General features: G+C 35.8%; 2 protein-coding genes across 2 annotated transcripts in view; both read right to left on the reverse strand.

Annotated features, from left to right (window-relative positions):
• Nucleotides 1–19,133, reverse strand: part of LOC106177362 (reelin) — an 84,547-nt gene that overhangs the window by 60,133 nt on the left and 5,281 nt on the right. The window contains exons 5-27 of the mRNA XM_087015990.1: nucleotides 18,312–18,417; nucleotides 17,973–18,121; nucleotides 17,675–17,774; nucleotides 16,584–16,824; nucleotides 16,241–16,386; nucleotides 15,563–15,714; nucleotides 14,960–15,075; nucleotides 14,419–14,624; nucleotides 13,956–14,084; nucleotides 13,560–13,669; nucleotides 13,164–13,227; nucleotides 12,634–12,727; nucleotides 11,994–12,136; nucleotides 11,329–11,490; nucleotides 8,947–9,183; nucleotides 8,377–8,557; nucleotides 7,925–8,043; nucleotides 7,427–7,564; nucleotides 6,736–6,922; nucleotides 2,900–3,108; nucleotides 2,052–2,211; nucleotides 1,617–1,784; nucleotides 1,152–1,366 (exon numbers count right to left, since the gene is read on the reverse strand). Of these exons, the coding sequence (XP_086872116.1) occupies nucleotides 1,152–1,366; nucleotides 1,617–1,784; nucleotides 2,052–2,211; nucleotides 2,900–3,108; nucleotides 6,736–6,922; nucleotides 7,427–7,564; nucleotides 7,925–8,043; nucleotides 8,377–8,557; nucleotides 8,947–9,183; nucleotides 11,329–11,490; nucleotides 11,994–12,136; nucleotides 12,634–12,727; nucleotides 13,164–13,227; nucleotides 13,560–13,669; nucleotides 13,956–14,084; nucleotides 14,419–14,624; nucleotides 14,960–15,075; nucleotides 15,563–15,714; nucleotides 16,241–16,386; nucleotides 16,584–16,824; nucleotides 17,675–17,774; nucleotides 17,973–18,121; nucleotides 18,312–18,417 (3,532 nt within the window). The remainder of the gene's footprint in view (nucleotides 1–1,151; nucleotides 1,367–1,616; nucleotides 1,785–2,051; nucleotides 2,212–2,899; nucleotides 3,109–6,735; nucleotides 6,923–7,426; nucleotides 7,565–7,924; nucleotides 8,044–8,376; nucleotides 8,558–8,946; nucleotides 9,184–11,328; nucleotides 11,491–11,993; nucleotides 12,137–12,633; nucleotides 12,728–13,163; nucleotides 13,228–13,559; nucleotides 13,670–13,955; nucleotides 14,085–14,418; nucleotides 14,625–14,959; nucleotides 15,076–15,562; nucleotides 15,715–16,240; nucleotides 16,387–16,583; nucleotides 16,825–17,674; nucleotides 17,775–17,972; nucleotides 18,122–18,311; nucleotides 18,418–19,133) is intronic.
• Nucleotides 3,748–6,164, reverse strand: LOC147761306 (fibrinogen-like protein 1). Its single transcript, XM_087015075.1, has 4 exons — nucleotides 5,880–6,164; nucleotides 5,269–5,389; nucleotides 4,247–4,699; nucleotides 3,748–3,764 (listed from the first exon to the last, which is right to left on the reverse strand). Exons 1-4 carry the CDS (start codon nucleotides 6,162–6,164, stop codon nucleotides 3,748–3,750), a joined length of 876 nt encoding a protein of 291 aa, XP_086871201.1.

Below are 19,133 nucleotides of genomic sequence, written 5' to 3' on the forward strand. Positions count from 1 at the left end.
GAAGGTCTGACAATGCAGTGACCTTTGGTAGTTTGGCTGACACGTACGTAAAAGCAGTTCTGAAGGCAGGTTCTAACTATCAGCAGATTGAATAGTGTTTGGGAGGAAACAATAAAATGTGCTACTCGGACATGATTCACAAAGTCAGTGCTACCCATCAGACAAGAAATCTGATTTATCACATTCCCTGACCCTGAGAACATAGGTGTAGACACTTCATTTGTCATGTTTGCTTGCCTAGTTACAGAGATACAGAAGTAAAACGGTTTTTCAGTAATGGCGATCCTAATTTGCATATTTTGGAAAATTACGTAAATCTAATTCTAACAGAAACATCTTAATAATGTTCCTCGACCCTGAAAATATAGGTAAAGACACTTCATTTGTAATATTTGCCTGTCTAGTTCCAGAGATATTGCAGAAAATAGGAAATCTGGCGGCCATTTTGTTTTTTTGCAAATTAGACCGTTAAAAACGCAAAATTTTGCTTGGGAACCGGGTAAATCGGATTCAGCATCCCAAAATTATGCTATTAAGCCTGGTTCCCAACTTTTACCCCAAAATGCCCCTTGCCTCTTATGCAGAGCCTTTTTTCAAAAATCTCACTAGACTATTATATTCATATTTTAAATTAGAATTAGTAAGAACTAGCTGATCATACGAAACTGTCGTTTTCTCCTGAGAAAGGCAAAAAATGAAGAAAAAACACCAGTATATATCAAAGGTAAGGTAATAAATCAAAAATTTCAAACAACTAATTTATTCCTACATTCCAATTTTTTTCACAATGAATTCTGATTGGTTACTTCTCAGCAAAACTACAATCAGATACAAACCTGATTCACTGGTCAGAATTTTCAATTACATTTTTAAGGGGTCATCAATTTTATCATCATTTTCACAAATCTACAAACCATACCCTTGGGGGAGGTTTAATGTCCTCTGTACACTTTTGAAAAATAAGTAAAATTATGTTCCAAATTGCTTGTATCTCTGAAAGGGAAAAGGGGTCTGGAAAAAGTTTACTCTTTTGTGGAAAATGTGAATTCTTGTGTAAAAAAATGGATGAACCCAAAGTGTAAAACTAAAAAAACATTACTTTGGAAAATATAAATTTCCATTTATCAATTTTATGTTCCAATTTAGCTTACTTAGCAACAATGTAATCTTCCAAAGGAACCACAACCATCCTCCACTCTCCATATGTCCCTGTGTAATATTGACTCTCCTCTCTATACTGCTGCTGACAGCTATCTTCCAAGTAACACTGTTTGATGACTGGCTGCCATGTTTTCCCAGAATCATGGGAAAATCGAAGATACACTGGGTCTGCATATGCAAACTGCCTAGAGCAGCCAACATTGATCTGAAACAATACATTTTTTTTTACATAAAAGAAGATACAAAGCAAAATTATGGTGAGACATGCTTCCAAAGCACTGCAGTGAAGCATATTCTGAGATCACATTCAAAGTTTTAGTTTCAGGGATGATAAAAATTGGCTGGCTTCTGTTTGCAATGCATAAAATTTATTCAATGTTTTACGTTTTTTTTTAAATTTTATATTATGCCAAACTAAATTACTATTATAATAATGTAAATATACCATATCTGACCTTAAATTGCACAACATCTCCTTTCGCAAGTTTCAGTCGTTTGGTGATGGCAAACTTTGGATTATCCTGATTGTTAAGGACCAGTGCACTGGATGCAGACTGGCAATAAATAAACAGCATGCCCTCAGTGACCGTCAGCCAATGGGAAGAGTCATACACATTAAACCGCTGAAAAAAATAACATCATAATAAGTTGTGAGAACTGCGCAGATACCAAATCTGTGTCCTTAAAAATATTTTACTTTAAAATGGCTTATTTATTATGTTTCTGTTGGTATAAGTTATAATGTATAAATGATGAATATACAATTATATAACTAAATAATTTCTCAATATTAAAAGACTAAGCACTCTCTCCCTCTCTCTCTCTCTCAGTTTTTTTACACACACATATGCATACGTGTGGGCGCACGCACACACTCACACACGCCTCACCTCAAAGTCATCATACAACAGTGGCATATCTGTGTATGTATCCAGAGAGATCTGATCTATGGCCCACTGGTCCTGCTCCAAGCCTCCATGATACGGCTGCCACCAGCGATACCTGAGCTGGGCTGCCTTGGCTGATACTGGGAGAGCAATGTGGACCAACCTTCAAAAAATATGCAATAACAAACAGAAAAATTATAAAAATAATGAATGGAGAAAATATGAAATATCACAAATTGAAAAGTGTGTGGTATGAGACCCAACTGCGTAATTGTAGGAAGGGTTCAAAGTATGCTACCAAAAACCCATGGCCACCTACAAAACTGTCAGACTAACTGCATGCCTTCGATTAAAGTCAGCACTTCAACAATTTTTAAATTTTTTCTTACAAACTGAAAACTGATGTGTATCTGTACTAGCTATTAAATAATATTTCTGTATATCAATGCCCTCATTTTTATGGCAGAAATCTTTCTAATTTATGCATTTACAAGGTAAAAAAATTGCAAGGCAAATATAAAACAGTAGATGAAGATAATTCAAAGATTAATATAAGGTGTAAGGCACAATGATGGAAAACTGAATTGTTTGGATTTTTCAGGCCCATAACCAGGGGGGGTTCAGGGGGGGGGGTTAAAAGAACCGCCCCTTTTGTTGGGAAAAGGTCCACTCTGGATAAAATTTGATCCAGGTACATGAGGTTTTCATGGGAAAAGGTCCACTTTTTCAGAAAAAGAACCCCCCTTTTGAAATTGCTGGCTACCCGCCTGTTTGTATTATTTTACTTTGTACCTCAAAAGCCTGCTGCCAGGCGCCCCCTCCCCACTCCAATGAATTTCTTTTACACTCACTTTGGATTTCTATAGTCATCACCCTGCAGCTCTTTCAGGAGTTCCCAAGTGATTCCTCCATTGAGAGAATACTGGAGCAGAACACTGTTCTCCCTGTTTATACCTCCTTGACAGGAGAGCAAGTTGGAACCTCCAATGCGCAAGTAGAATTCTAGAAAGTCTGTGCGTCTTGTATCCATATCATGGGTGCTAAGAATACGACTACCAGCCTGAAAAACAATGATGGAAAATCATAGTCTAAAGAAATATCAGTAAGAATTTCTCTAAACAAGGCAGAATGTAGAACACATAAAAGATACCTGGCCCAGTCTTGTCATTATCTTAACTGACAAACTCATAAAATGATGGCAGCTTATTCTTTCAATTTCCAACATGTGGTACAAAAATGGAAGTGGGTTTTGAGTCCCAATTTGCATGAAAGCAATACACAAGATAAAATCTGTTCAGGCAAAGATTGAGACCACCTCCCAGGTTTTGAACAAGTTGTCATGAAAGTGTCATTGGTGCATTTGGGGAAAGGGAATTAAATGAGACTTTTTGATGCATTTTTCAGCCTTCCTTACATTCTGTGTTTATAATTACATTTTCTGAAAAAGTAAATTTTGCTGCATTCTCCAGCATGTTTATTACATTCCTTCTAAGACCCTTGAGCTACCAGTACTTACTATGAGACCAAAGAAAACACAAACATATTCAACTGTATAGGTATGATTTATTATCATTATATTGCATTTTCACAATTATTTATCATCATAAGTCTTCGCATAAGTCTTCTGAATTATATTCTGGCCAAAGTAGACTAAAATTTTGGTCCGAAAGTTGTGAACGAGAACTCTGTACAACTGTACCTATAAAAATTCCCAACCTGACAAATGACAGATTAAAAGTTCACTAAACTTGTTATACAGTAAGAAGAAGAATACAATGTATAACATAAAAATACTAGTACTGTGCTCATAAACTATGGCATTTGATAGTTTCTTACATTATGTATCATTTACCCAGCCTAAGCTCTTGCATTATTCCTCCACACAACTTATATAAAATGTTATGAAAATAATTCATTTTCCAATTTTCAATCTCTTAAAATTTTGAAATACTGAGTGAAAATCTCATTAATCATAGCAAAAAATCACAAATTAAACAAAAAATATTGCTAATAAACATGAAAAAGCATTGGTCGCAATTTCATTTCAATTTTTTTCAGGGCGTAATTGCCTTTCCATGACTCCCAATTTATTGTTTCTTGTCCAGTATATTTTGGATCAAAATAATACAGTCCATTAGGATTTGCATTGGTACATCTTCCTAACCAAAACCCAGTTTTAATATTAAAAGCACAATTACCACTAAACAGGTCATTATCATGATACTTTGTAGAAAACGCTGCATTGTTAACATGTGCTAGGCTATCACCAGCTGTGCCACTATATTTTCCAATATGAAGTGTAAATTTGTTGCTTTCCGCATCCACTTTCATGTGCTCATATTCAGCATATCTGTGGTTTTTGTCAAAGTCCCACATATCAATCCGCAGAACGTAATCTTTCTGATTGGTCAGATAATGAAGGTTGTCATTCCCCAGCCAGAACTCTCCATCCACATTCCCAAAACCAGTCTTGTACTGGTCCCAGTCGAGAAAAAAATGAACGGAACCATCTTGGCGCTTTTGGAAAACTGTCCAGCCACCGCCGTCAGTGTCCATGTCACACCACACAGAGATGGGCGTCAGGGCGTGGCTGAGGGTGACATTGTACACACCAGAGTTATTGTAACCATCAAGGCGCCATTCAGAACAATCTGAAATTTTAATAGGTTTAAATATTTAAATTTAAAAAGAATGAAAGTTGATAATTTTTCTCAAAAGTGAATAATTTGCAAATGATCAGAATCAATCATATGGTCTCTGTTTATCATTTAGGCTGTGGACTGGATTGCTTAGGTTGGGGACCAATGCTATTTTCGTTCAGAACCCTAAACTGTGCAGCTGGAGACCCCATTTTTTTTTCTTTTTTTTTTTCTTTTTTTTTTTGGGGGGGGGGGGGTTGTTGGGGACACACACTGCTTCTATTTTGGGACCTATATATAAATGCCAAAGGTTGGGGACCTAAGCTATTCTGAGTTTCTTCTTTGGAGACTTTACACATGCCCTTCAAGAATAAATTTTACATAAAGACAATAATTATAATATGAAAGACAACAACATAATTTCCATTAACAGAAAAGTGCAATTTCATTTTAATATAATGGTCAGAAACTCCCTGGATAATAATTAAGCTGTCCATACTACTAACTTACCAAGTATATCTTTAGATAGGTGCAGTGGGAAATATCAAAAAGCATTAAGTATTTCATAAGTTATCTATTACCTTGATACTCCCTCTTCAATGGTCCTTTGGAAATAGAACTAGTGAGTGCCTGGACTTGGGCAGACAGGCTCTGTATGACCAATGCCTGCTCATCAAGCTTCTGCAAGAAATGAAATTGAACCTGCACAATTTAGCAGTTAAGCCTTGTTCTTACATAATATTATTTGAATTTTATATGTTACTTGGTAAGCTAATCTTAGTCCAAAATCAAAACCATATCTGTTCTGGAATAAATTAATAAACAAACAGATTAATTAATTAATTAATTTAAAAAAGCTGGATAACAGTTACATGAACTTGAAAACAAGAGATCAGGGGCGGATTTAGGCCGTCTTCTGGGTCTTCCGGAAGACGGTCAGATTTTCAAGTTTACATTGACGGGTATCTAATTTTTTCTGTTGGAAGACGGTCAAAAATAGAGGATGGATCAACAGAGATAATTGGAAGACTCTCAGAAAATATCTCTGGATCCGCCCCTGAGAGATCATCTAGAAATCTCCAAGCTAAAACATCTTTACATCTTTATTCTCAAAATAACTCTTTTCTATATAATTTTTTTTCAAGCAAAATCCGATAGACAACTGTGACTTCTAATCATTAGTTTTACTTACCTTTGTCTGTTCACCCAATCGTTGTTCAGTTTGTATCAGCATAGACTGCACTGCCATCAATGCTGCCTCTTGCCTCTTTGTCTTGTCCAGTAGCTGGTCAACTCTTTGATCTTGACCACTACATGACTTTTCAGCAGCAGGAACGGTCAGTGTGTAAGTACACTGAGAGACATTGGTCACAACCACTTGGGGATTTCTATCGATACCTTGTAGCTTTTGTGGTTCAACATGGGTAATCGTGCAAAAAGCACCTATCACGACAAGGGTGGCTGCCCACATTTCCATAGTAAGGAGTTTTCAACTTAATGTTCAAGTTGCAAGAACATGCACGGGTCTTTTATACTGGTCATGGTAATTATTAACATGTTGAGATTAGATGCGTCTGATTCAAGAGCATCACAGTGACTGTGCACTTTATACTTATTAATTAACAACTTGAAGGCCGGGGTAATCATTAATATATGTGACAAATAACTTAATGTTAACTATAATTCATTTAAGAAACTTTAGAATATTTCATGATCATAACATTAAAATCTTATCAAATAAGACACTCATACCCATATTTAACCCCTCATAACACTTACATTGGACATAACTATATTTAACCACTTTTTTATGTCATTCAAAAAGGTGTCACATGAAAGTGTTCAATATATCCTTATTTTGGTTAATCTGAACAATTATGAGGCATGGTCAGCTTGTAATGAGATGACCACTGCTGGTTTTATTTACAAAATGTACTTTTTCTGACAAAGTTTTAAATTTTTATTGTCAATATATTGTTTAGGGGGAAAAGGGGTAATATCAATTGAGCTGATCATTAAAATGATAAAATGAAAGTAGGCTATGTCACCTGACTAAAATGGAGGGATTCTCCAGACAGAATGGTGCCGCATCCCTTCTTGACTGGAACCACTTCTCCTCCCAGCACCACTTCCCAGGTCTCGTGAAGCTCGCCCATCCGGGAAAAATCTTCATGCAAATGAGTCTTAAGTGGCTTTATTGGTTGACAGGTTTCACCGCTGTAGCCTGGATCACATCTGTAACGTTTCATGAATAATAAAAATTACAAAAGCATACAGTCTACTCATCATCATCATCACAATAATAATAATAATAATAAATTTACAACAGTGAAAATTTCTCTAGACCTAAGATTCACTTAAATAAAGGAAATACTTTTTCAATCAAAAACCACTTTGGGTCTACCTATATCCCTTATCTTTTTTCCAGGCTTTTTTTTTTACCTTCTAATGTTAATTCCATAACCCCATAAAATCATCAAGAGGCAGATAAGTAAAAATCTAATTTGACTGCCACTACAGTAATTCACTGTCTCCAATATAATGACAAAAAATTTATAACTGAAAACTCTAAAACTGGTCAATGGTCTATTTTATCAATGGTATTGGATTTTCCTTGGTTAAATAGAAAAAAAAATTTAAGTTGCAGGAATTTTTTGTTTATTTTTTTTTGTTCTGTATAGGTCTAACATATACATTGCAAAACTTAGACTTAAAATTAGGACCTAAATATATCCTTACCTACAAACCCCTTCAAAGCAGTTCCCATGTCCACTACATAGCTCTGGACACTGCTGACCAACATAGAGATGACCAACTGCCCAGCTGTCCCCAGGTGTCCACTGGGCTTGGTGCAGCCGTAACATGGTCGTCACTGACCTGTTATATATAAACAACAGAGGGCACTTTGGCAAATGTAATAACTCTTTTTTCCATCTTTGCATGATGTTCTGTCTTATATACATGAGACTGCATCCTATTAATTTTTTAACTTAGAAATATGGTCATATTAATATTAGCCCCATGCCAAATGGCATTAAAATCAGGTAAATATAATCAGTTACAGGCCACCATTTTCAATTTGTATCAAGATTCTTCTACTCAGGTGACCTGAATAACCAGAAGACTTTAAACATTTTGGCACATACTCTGTTAGAGTTCTAAAAAGAGGTGCTGAGTCATTTTAACATATGTAATAGAAAAAAACAGCAACAAGTTTCATGTTTAATATGTATGTACCATGTATGAGCTGGCAGAGGCACAACCACTCTCTTCCACTGTCTGAACTCACTGGCAGAGTATTTACTGTCTGACTGGTACTGAGGACACTGCTGGGGTGGCAGGCATGAGCTCACCACCTGTAAAATTAATATTTTATGATACCTTGATTAATGTTCATATAATATGAAAAAGCTTCACATTACATAATATTCGACAAATTAAGACACAGAACTTAATTATATCAGCTTGGTTAAATGTTAACATCATCATCATCTTCATAATAATAATAATAATAATAATAATAATAATAATATGACAAAGGTTTCACAACGCTTATTTGGCCAATAAAGCTTAACAGTCCATAATCTTGAAGTTCATCATGCTATTTACAAAACAGTTACCCTTGAAACAATTAAGTTGTAAATGTATTAATTATTCATTCAAATGTACCACCACCATCATAGTTGTACCTTGTTCCAGTTCATCCCATGGTCAGTGGAGTACTCTAGCACTACGCTGTTGTCCACCATGTCCGAGAAACGCTGACCACACCCCAGGACGAGCTCAAACTCCACCTCATGGCTGGGTCCAATGTGGACAGCGTTAGTGGTGATGGAGCGGGATTCCTCTTGATGTTCTGGCTTCACAAATCTGGCAGTTTTCATAGAATTTAGCATGTAAAAAACTTGAGGTTTAAAATTGCAAATGAATGGCTGGTGTAATTCAAGTTTTCTTGTCAATACATTGCTTAGGAAATATCATTTATTCAAATTGGATTACATGTTAGGTTCAAGTAAATATAAAGCCTGATATTTGTGTTATCATAGTGACAATAAAAATGGAGTCATTTTTAAAGTACATTACATTTGTGCATAAAAATGTTTTCTGGACCTCATCATTAAACACACACACAAACAAAAAAAAAAGTAATTAAAAAAAAACAAACAAATAAGGCAATAGATCTATATAATAATTGCAAGTGCACAAAGTACATGGACCGTTGCTGAGATAGCATAAGAGATGTATGAAGTGATACAAACCTCACAGCATTTAATTTTCCACAGAAACTCCCAATCTCCCCCAAGTGTAATTTCACCCCACTGTCCAGTATGTGCAGCTTCCCTACGTCCAGGCTGATTGTATTATACAGCTTACTGGTCAGGGAGATATCGTCCAGAGCCCAGATGTCCAGTTTGTGGCCCGAGTGATTTGGCTGCCACCAGCGGAAACGACAGCTTGGACCAATGGCAGAAGGCAAGAGATGAATAAATTCGACCCTAAAACAAGGCAGCAAAGCTGTCAAATGTACAGACAAAAAACAGGAAATAACTATGCACAAAATAGGCTACTGTCAATTCTGATGCAAAAATACATTATGTTAAACTGCAAATTCAACATCAAATTTTAATTATCCTCAACAGGTAATACCAATGTAATTAAAATATGTGACAAGTTTACACTTTGAAAATGTATATCTTCCAGAAAAAGAAGCCAATTAGACTACTTTTCCAACTCAGGCTGCATTTTAGTCCTGTATTTCTTTTTTGAAAGTTTGGCAATTATAATTAACATGGTTTTCCCATAATGGTCATCATGGCAGCAGCACCCAAAATTGTGTTTTCTTCTATTCTGATGCAATATTACATAATGGTTAACAGCCTAATGACCGTCAATTTTTAATAATAAAATATACGTATCATGGATTTTCAGAAAATGTGACTAGCATGGGTCTTCAAGCCCGTGGAACTTCAAACTCACACCTTGAAAATGCCAATATGTGAAAAATTAAATTTTCACAAAAAACTGTTTAACTGGCAGTAAGAATTACCAAGCAGCCAAAAAGTAAAACTGCCTTCCACTTATCGTGTTTATAATGAAAGTGCACAGCGCCGGCGACAGCGACGACAGGCGTAGGTGATGGCAATATGTACAGACACATCTGTACATATTTACTGTACTGTTTGAGAACAGTAAGTGACATGGTTCTTCTTAAATGGTCATCATGGGAGCAGTGCCCAAAATAGTTTTTTTTCAAATTTTGATGCAATATTACATAATGTTTAACAGCATAATGACCATCAATTTTTAATAATAAAATATTAGTATCATGGATATTCAGAAACTGTGACTTGCAAAGGTCTTCAGGCCCATGGAACTTAAAAGTCACAACTTGAAAATGCCAAAATGTAAACAAGACAGCACTGTTCTGAAATGTTTTATTTCCATTTTTAACAATTTTTAACATAAAACAAAATTAACAGTTTACTGCCATTTTTATATGATCAACTAAGAAAATTGATGAGATGGGAAAAATATCAATAGAGCAGTGTTAAATGTCCAATTTCTTCCATTCTGAGATTCTGAACATAGTGAATGATTGAACCTGACAAACTGCATTGATATGAGTTTGATTCCATTTTTGAAACTTTATTACACAATACACGATAACAACTTTACCATCATTTTTACAAAATCAACTAACAATGTTGTAAAGATGCAGGAAATGTCAAACAAACACTTTTACGTATCTTATTAATTAAATAATGAAACTGTTAACATGTCTAAGAATTGAATCTGAGGAAATGTGAAAAAACAGCATAACTTCTAAAATAATGGCCCGATTATGCTGATTTTTTTACTCAACCTGTGTTTTAGCAGGATTGACCACTCCTGTGAGTTTAATGACAATTGACCTGTCTGTTTTTCTTATATTGTGTTTACAGTGTTGCATATATGCTGAAAAGTGAAAAAAAGCATAACTACTTAAATAGTGGCCTGATCATGACGATTTTCGAACTTGACCTGCGTTTTAGTAAGATCGATTACTCCTGTGAGTTTCATGACAACAGGCCAATCGGTTTTCCTTGAAATGTGTTTACAGTGTTGCATATATGCTAAAAAGTGAAAAAAACAGCATAATTTCTACAATAATGGCCCGATCATGCTGATTTTCGAACTTGACCTGTGTTTTATGAATATTCATCAGCTCTGTAAATATAAAGCCAAAAAGTAAAACTGCCTTCCACTTATCGTGTTTACAAGGAAAGTGCACGGCGCCGGCGACGGCGACGACGGCGACGGCGACGACAGACGCAGGTGATGGCAATATGTACAGACACATCTGTGTCTGTACATAAAAATATTCTACGTTATAACCTGAAAGTTTTCATCAGCATAGTATACCCATTATTTAATTATTATAGTAAGGACTAGAAGTCTTAAAAGAACAAGTTTATTTGATATTTTGTTGGGTAATTAGAACTTTGTGTTCAATACAAGTAGCTGCATGTACCATGTCCACTAAGCTAATATTATTATGTCCCCGAAAATCTTTCATAATTTGAAGTTTATGATATTTGCTCTCAGCATTCTAAATTAATATTATGAGAGAGAGAGAGAGAGAGAGAGAGAGCCTAGTATACCTTGGTGTTGTATAATGGCTGGCAGTGAACATTTTCATTGTGTCCCACATTATCCCACCGTTACATGAAACATCCAGTATTACGGCTTCATCTGGTCGGTCAGGGGACAGACAGGCACTGACTGGTGACTCACTGCCTATACGCAGGCTAAACTGTAGATATCTATAATGAAATTTAAAAGTTACGAGCCTTCATATTTCAAGCTTCTGTTAACGGCATAAAGTACAAAGTAATACAATACGTAAGTTTATTGATACCTGACCAATAAGAGCCCCTCTTATGCCAACCCCAAATGAAATCTTGTCATTATGCTCTATTCTGATACCCAATCCCAGGTCTTAAAAATCTAAGCACCATTAAAAATCACAACAAACTTAACCCCTTTCAACCTTTCCACTGCCTTCTCATAACCCCCTTCACTCCTCCTTCCTTATTATAATAAAGCCTACGGTAAAACTTGGTAATTTTGTCACTTAAAAATCAATTCAATTTCTTCAAATGCCTGAATCCAACTAGTCCGTATTATGTAACAAACTTTACAAAATTAAAGTGAGGCCCATTTTCAAGTTTGATGAAATTTTCAAGGTGTAAAAAGTTATGTTGACAGAGAATCATTTTCTGACAAAATTTTCAAGACCAACTAAATGTTCAAGTTTTTAACATACCTTGACAAGGTGGTATTAAGATCCACAGTTTCTGCCTTTCTCATCTCATCTCCATTGAACACCAATGCCTTCCCACTGGCCACCACGCCACAGGCATAACTCAGTGTCGCCCCCTGGATGCTCATGAACCTTGCTGGTAGAACCTGAGGACAATTATATCCTATTATCACTTAACCCACCTCAATGTTGGATATCACAGTGATAAAAGAAAATTACACTTATTGATTTGAATTTTAAAACACTTCCCTCATTTTAATATTCTGATTATTTCAAGATTTATCATTATCAGACAATCACAACAATGCACAGTAACTTCTGACATGAAACCAACAAACTTTTCAAAACTTTCAAGTTATCAATTTACAAAACATTTTTCTAAAAGGGTAAATTAATCATTCATTATGTCAAAACTTACTGAATTACTACTGCAGTAGATATTTTTCCAGAAAGCTACATTTACAAGCAACAGGGAAAGCCTATGTTTGCCTAACTCCTCTGTCGTTTGGCTCAAATTTTGGAATAGTTGATAGGTAACCATAAAACTGAATGCCTTTACCAAAAATAATGTTCACCTACTATTGTGCAATCCACCTTAAGTTCATGTTGTAAATAAATAATTCAGAATATTTAAAACATCTACCTGGTCTGCTGAAGGTGACAACATTTCCACAAGTGATGTTGGATGTGATGCTGTTGTCTCCTCACAGGTGTCACCACTGTAGCCAAAGTCACATCTGGAATTTTCACATAATTTATCACGGTGACCATGGCAACAAGGACAGCATTAGTTCCAAATTTTAAACAAATTTAAACATTTAAAAATGTTTATATCTTTGAAAAGGGAGGTTAGTAATACTATGTTTTTATCAGCATTGGTCTAGTTTTCTGTTTGCTTATTTATGTTCAAGATATCTCATAAAGCTTTTCACATATTTTTGATAAAACTTTCAGAATAGATAGGTATGCAGAAGGGAAAGGAATGAATACCATTTTACTTGATCCAGGTCTAAAATAATATTTTAAAATTTCCTTGGAGGAGATGGGAATCTTTGAGTGCTCTTTAGTCAAATCATGCCATCTAAAGTTACTAAATAAATATCATAATTTTTTGTTACTGGTTTGGAGGATATTTAAACTAAATCCTCCCACTTAAATGGAAAAGTTCCCTACATGCATCCACTCTCCTTGCAGTAACCATGTCCACCACACCCCTTGGAACAGGGTCCAATAAAAACTGCAAATAAGAAAAGATAGATGGCGTCACTATACAGAACAAGTTTGTTAACAGTAATGCACAGCCCTCCCAATGCAAAGTTTACACACAAAATGCCAGTAATATAAAATCTGTGTCAAGGGAAATTAGTATATTGGTACCCCTTTTCTGATTTTTATTCAATTCATTTATGACTTGCACAATCCAACTTTTAGTTGCAAAATTAAATTTATTTTCATTATTTTATTCTTTTCAGTGCATGATATATGCATCACAAATAGTAAATACTTTTAAGTTAGAAAAAAGTAGCAATTTTCAATACTGACAGTGTCAGGTCTCCACATGATAGTTACCTGTATCTATCCCCCAGTGAACTTGACCCGACCCTCCAACCTGTCGCCAGCGCAATCTGGTGGTGGATGTGAGAGCTGCATAGGGCAAAGGCACAGTGACACGCTGCCATCTTTGAAAAATAATTATTCATAATATAAAACAAATAAAATATGGGTGCTTTTACTACAGAGATTCTAAAGCAGCTGGACCACAGTTCACTGTCAGAAGGTGGTAATACTATCAATTAGTACTATATTAATAGTATCATTACGCACAAACTCCCATTAAAAAAATAATTTTAATTAGGATTTTTTAATAATGGTAGACTGGTGTTCTTGTATTATAAACTTGTTTTATGTAGTTTTTTAAATTTATTAAATGATCAAGATGACAGCCAATTGTGAGGGAACACCTACCCGCTAATCTCGAATGGTTTGAAGACAGAAGACATTGTGTGATGCTGTCCAGGACATCTTCCAGGCAAACATGGCTGATGGACTAGGTACCAGTTGTCTCCCCGATCTGTGGAGAACTCCAGCTTCACTCTACCATGATAGTAAACACATTATTACATTTCTAATTTTGTTAAAAACACAATGTCAATGACACAATTACAGCATATGATTTAAAATGATATGTTTCAAAGAAAAAAATCACCATCAGACCAGTGAACCAACAGAGCCCAAAATTGATGTGGATTAAATTGAGATTATGTGTGACTTAAATCTAAGAGATGGATACACAGGCCCTTGTACTCGAGGAAGAGAAGCAGTAATGAGCAGTAACGGAGACATGGTCATGCACCGAGGTGGATACAGGGACGAGAAGAGTAGGGAACCAAAACCGTGGGTACTGCCAACACCTATGCTAATAACTTACCTTCCATCACTTTTTGTGCCACAGTTCATGTTCAGACCAAACTGCACATAGTGAGAGGGCATGCTGGGAAGACGGGGCAGAAGCTGGATACTGTCAATGCTCCAAATATGGTTGTTCAGGCCTCCATGCTTCTTCTGGATCCAGCAGATTCGAGATTTCATCTTTTTAGACTTCAGGTCCAGAGGAAGCGAGACTAACTTTGGTTTCTACAAATGATGTTATCGCATGACATAATTTTGTGATTTTTTAGACATTAATTTCCACAGTTTTGGTACATAATGTTTTTTTTAGACCTTTTTTTTAAATCAAATATCAAAGCTAAAACTGTTAATATGTCTGTGCTCCACTATAAATTTACACAATATGGTTAAATAATCCCTATAGAAGCAAAAAAAAATTGATATGTGTATCAGTATGTCAGTATCTGCTGCATCACACAGCTATGATTCACCATGGCAAAAACACTTAATTTGGTCAATTTTGTGGTACAGTGTACAGTGTATGAGTTGTTATTAAAAACTACAAACAGTGAAGTCTGTACCCTGAACTTCTGAGGTGGCAATATGTCCAGTGTCCGAGTGTGACCTCTCTTGTCCTCAGAGTACACTAGAACCTCTAGACCATCTGTAAAGTTACCAAAAGAACAAGGCTCTGTACCTGAAACATGAAAATAATATATGTAAATTCAAACTTGCATAAAAATCTTTAGTATAACAATTTTATCTGTCAAACGATTACCATGATTATACATTGAACTTGTGGGCCAGATTATAAAGAACTGTGTGAACATTCAGAAGTATGTCAAGGATGCCCAGGAGACCTGTCATGACCTGGCTTAGATGTCTGGCATGGCTGCTGAAGCTGGTAAACAATAGTTTATTACCCCCTAACAGCTTCAGTTGGTGTGGCAGATCGATCCACAGTTAGTATGATAGGGTCTGGAAATAGTCCCTATTATTATTACAGAGGTTCCATAGGTTTATGGTCCACACATGTGGCAATTCCTGGTTAGGACACATCTCCCATAAAACATTTAGCAATTGCTGCTCCACCTTTTTTTTTTGACTACATCATAAATATGAACTCAAAAGAAGAGAATAAAACTCAGTCATAAGCCAAGGACTCCCTGTACTAGCCAACTCACCCATGGCAAAATAAAAGCGCACGCTCCCCACAGTGGTCATATCCATATAAGGAGTGCATAAATTACGTGGTCCTGCATGTGCAAACACCATTGCCTTCCCTTCGTGTATCACTCCACACTCATGGCCAGCAAAACTTCCTTCTTTGTGCCAACTAAAAAGATATGAATTGTTACATGGCATATTGCATTAATAACTGACACAAATGTGAACAAAACTGATTATTTGACTCTGGCATTGTTGGGTAGTGTTACCTGTAGAAGATAACCCAAAAGTCAAATTTTGCCAACTGAAGAAATTTGAAGGCATATTCAATCTCTACTGAAGACTAAAATTCTTTACTGCTACCAATCAATTAAGGAAAACCTTTCCTTTTGTCCTTGCTTATTTAAATTATCTCAGACAACTAAGACCATGGTACTTTTTGGCTCTTTATCAGTGGAAAATAAGTTTAAGTCTCCACATAATTTGATAATTTTTTGGAATAGACAATATTTCAAGAGGAAAGAAGCTATAATTACAATTTTAACTGAATCTCAGCCTCCTAATATTTTAAAAGAATTTCACATTGCTTTTTTCCATGGCCAACATCTGCTCTCTAGGAGTTCTCTCTAGTTAGTTAAAGTCTTTAATCAAATACTTAAAGGAACATATGCTGTACCACACAAACACCCACCCACCCTGTCAGATAACTATCCTCAAATGTCTGCTCCAGGATAATGTCCGAGATATCTGCAGCAGACAGGTCCATGTCTCGTGTTGTGGCCATGTTCTCTCCAGCCTCATTACCAAATATCATGGCACTGCCATCTGACTTACACCCCATCTGGAAGAAATATGATTCATTTGACTTACTGAACAAAAAAAAAAAAAAAAAAAAAAGATGCAGGATTATCCTGAAGATTGCAACTACACCTTTTTCTTGGCCTCCAAAGTATATTATATCCAACACTCTTGACAAAATTTTGATTTATAAATCCATTTTATAGTTTTCACCTTTTCCTAATTTTTACTTAAACTCACTTTAATCATAGACCCTGGGAAAAACAACCACAAACTGGGATCTATAGGATCGAAGTCTTCCTGCAGTAAGGTGGGAGTGAGAGCCGTGTTGCTGATCAAAACATTATCCATTGCCCAGCAGCCGCCAAAACTGTCTGTGAACTCAGACCTCGCCTGCTGCCATTTGAAGCAGACACCATGTTTTTGAGCATTTGTGGGAAGGTGTATGATATGGGTCACAGTGTATGGGAGATCTGGTGCTCTGCAAGACAAACTTTGCAATTATTTGAAGGGAATTTGACACTTTTTGAACAAAAAAGCTACCTAAAATCTCATCATTTCTTGGAAATTACTCCTAAATATCAGACATCTCACTTATGCCACTTTAACTTTTATTCTTTTAAGATTAATTCTTAAATTGGTAACCTTTTGTAATGAACATACATACTTATCACACCTTTTGACTCTTTTTTTTCTTGTATCGGAGCAATGTTTTTGCCACTCAAAAAAAAATCAACATACAAAGGTTCTTTTCACATAAAACATAAGGTAGTTATCTTGCCACCTCCACTGATAAACAAGGTGACTGTTGAGCAAAAATGTTCATTAGCTTGGTTGTTGGATAAACATGAAAATTCTCAGACACAAGCCTAAAATTTTCTGTACCGTTAGCTTACGGCCAACCTGGCCAATCTGAATCATCCGACATCCTGCGAAAAATACGAGAGGCTATCAACATCAGCCGATACCAGCCACCCATGAAAGGGACGGGGGGGTTGATCTACCCGACATTTACAAGAGGGTCCTGGCCGCTATACCACCTAGCGGTCAGTGAGTGTGAACAACTACTCACGTCAGTCTGATGAAGGCCTTCGACCAGGTTGACCGTAAGCTAACGGTACGGAAAATTTTAGGCTTGTGTCTGAGAATTTTCATGTTTAAGGTGGCTGTTATTGAAGATGCCCTTAACTCAGGACAGAGAACATAAGCTAAATACAGGAGGTACAACAAACGAAAAAATAGTAAATTTTCATTTTCGGGAAAAAAAATCAAGCAATATATCCAAGAGAACCCTGAGCTCATGTAATTTTTTTTTGAAGAGCTACTCATACCTTATCTTGTCAATTTTTGTCCAATCAGAGCAGTTGTCATTGCTAGCGAAATAGATATTGATTGGTTCATCTTCAACTGATGGCCGACAACTTCCTGGTGCTAAACATAAAAAAATAAGAAAAATAAAGTTGCTTTGAATCCTCTATCACTTGTGCAATTTAAGGTCTTCGCTGTATTACCACAATGTGCTAAAGGACATATGCTGTAACTGCCATTTTGTTTTTAAGTGTGGGCATGGTTCAGGGTCCCCAGGCAGCCCTCTCTCCCATATCTAAAAATGAACTGACAATCACTTACTCAAAGCAAACTGAAGAGCTACTGCGGTGGTGGTGTTCAGTGGATTAGTGACCATGACCCTGTCTCCATCTGTGTGGCAGAAGACAGCTGAATTCCTGTACATCACGATCCCACATTTGTCACTGAGCTCTCCTCCAATTGTTGAAGACCTGGTAAAACATATATTAAAAGCTATATTTCTTTTTTTTATCTACATATATTCAGTTGTTCCATAAATCACTACACAATAAAACAATCCAAAATTTTAAGATTTATTGCTTCAACATCTTATTCATTCATCACTTTCTAGCATTACACACTTATACTCAAGTAAAAAGGTGTCCAGCTTTTACCACCTACCACACTACGCTATCAAACTCTTGTCCACTTTCAAAATCTTCTCTCAAAACCATACCATCAGAGTGGATGGTGGTTAGTTTTGGACGAGGGGGCTTTGATTGGACATCTGAAATTAAAGGAGAGACCCAATGCATGAACACAGAAATGAGGCCATATTAATAGGTGTTGTGTTTACATCGGGCAAAATCAATATATAAAGATGGTTGTAACTAAGATCAAATGCAATCAAACAGGAAAGGTAAAGACAAAGATCATTTGTGGGATTTTCACATTAGCAACTATATTCTGAATTATACATGCATATTACCAGCTGTTGCTTTTTTTCTTTTTTCTTTCTTTCTTTTTTTTTTTTCTTTTTTTTTTTTTGTATTTACTTTAGATAAAAGACTACTACCAGACAAAATTTTTTAAACTGAAATAATAATAATAAAAAAGAATAATCCCATCAAATTGTCACAGCTCTCCCCATAGATAAACTTAGAAAAGTTGGTTGCATTATGCCATACAGATACTACAGCTGGGGACAAGAATTCATTTTTTTATTGGCAATTCCTTGGGTCTCTCAATCCATCCATTTTGAAAAACAAAATGGTGTCTCCTAAATAAGATATTTAGAATTGGAAAAAAAGAGCATGTAAGCATGAGTCTCCCACTTCTTATAAACTCTTGATCAACCTTTAAAACCATTACAAAAATTCATGACTGATTTGATTCATCTATGAAGGTTGGTTTTAAATTATAAATAACAAGGTTAAATAAAATTTATGAAAATCTGTAAAGTAACTGTATTTTATACTTCAATAAGAATGATCATATAATTAT

This window comes from Lingula anatina, chromosome 6, assembly GCF_051362555.1.
Source record: "Lingula anatina isolate TDL-2025a chromosome 6, LinAna3.0, whole genome shotgun sequence".
Classification (NCBI taxonomy): domain Eukaryota; kingdom Metazoa; phylum Brachiopoda; class Lingulata; order Lingulida; family Lingulidae; genus Lingula; species Lingula anatina.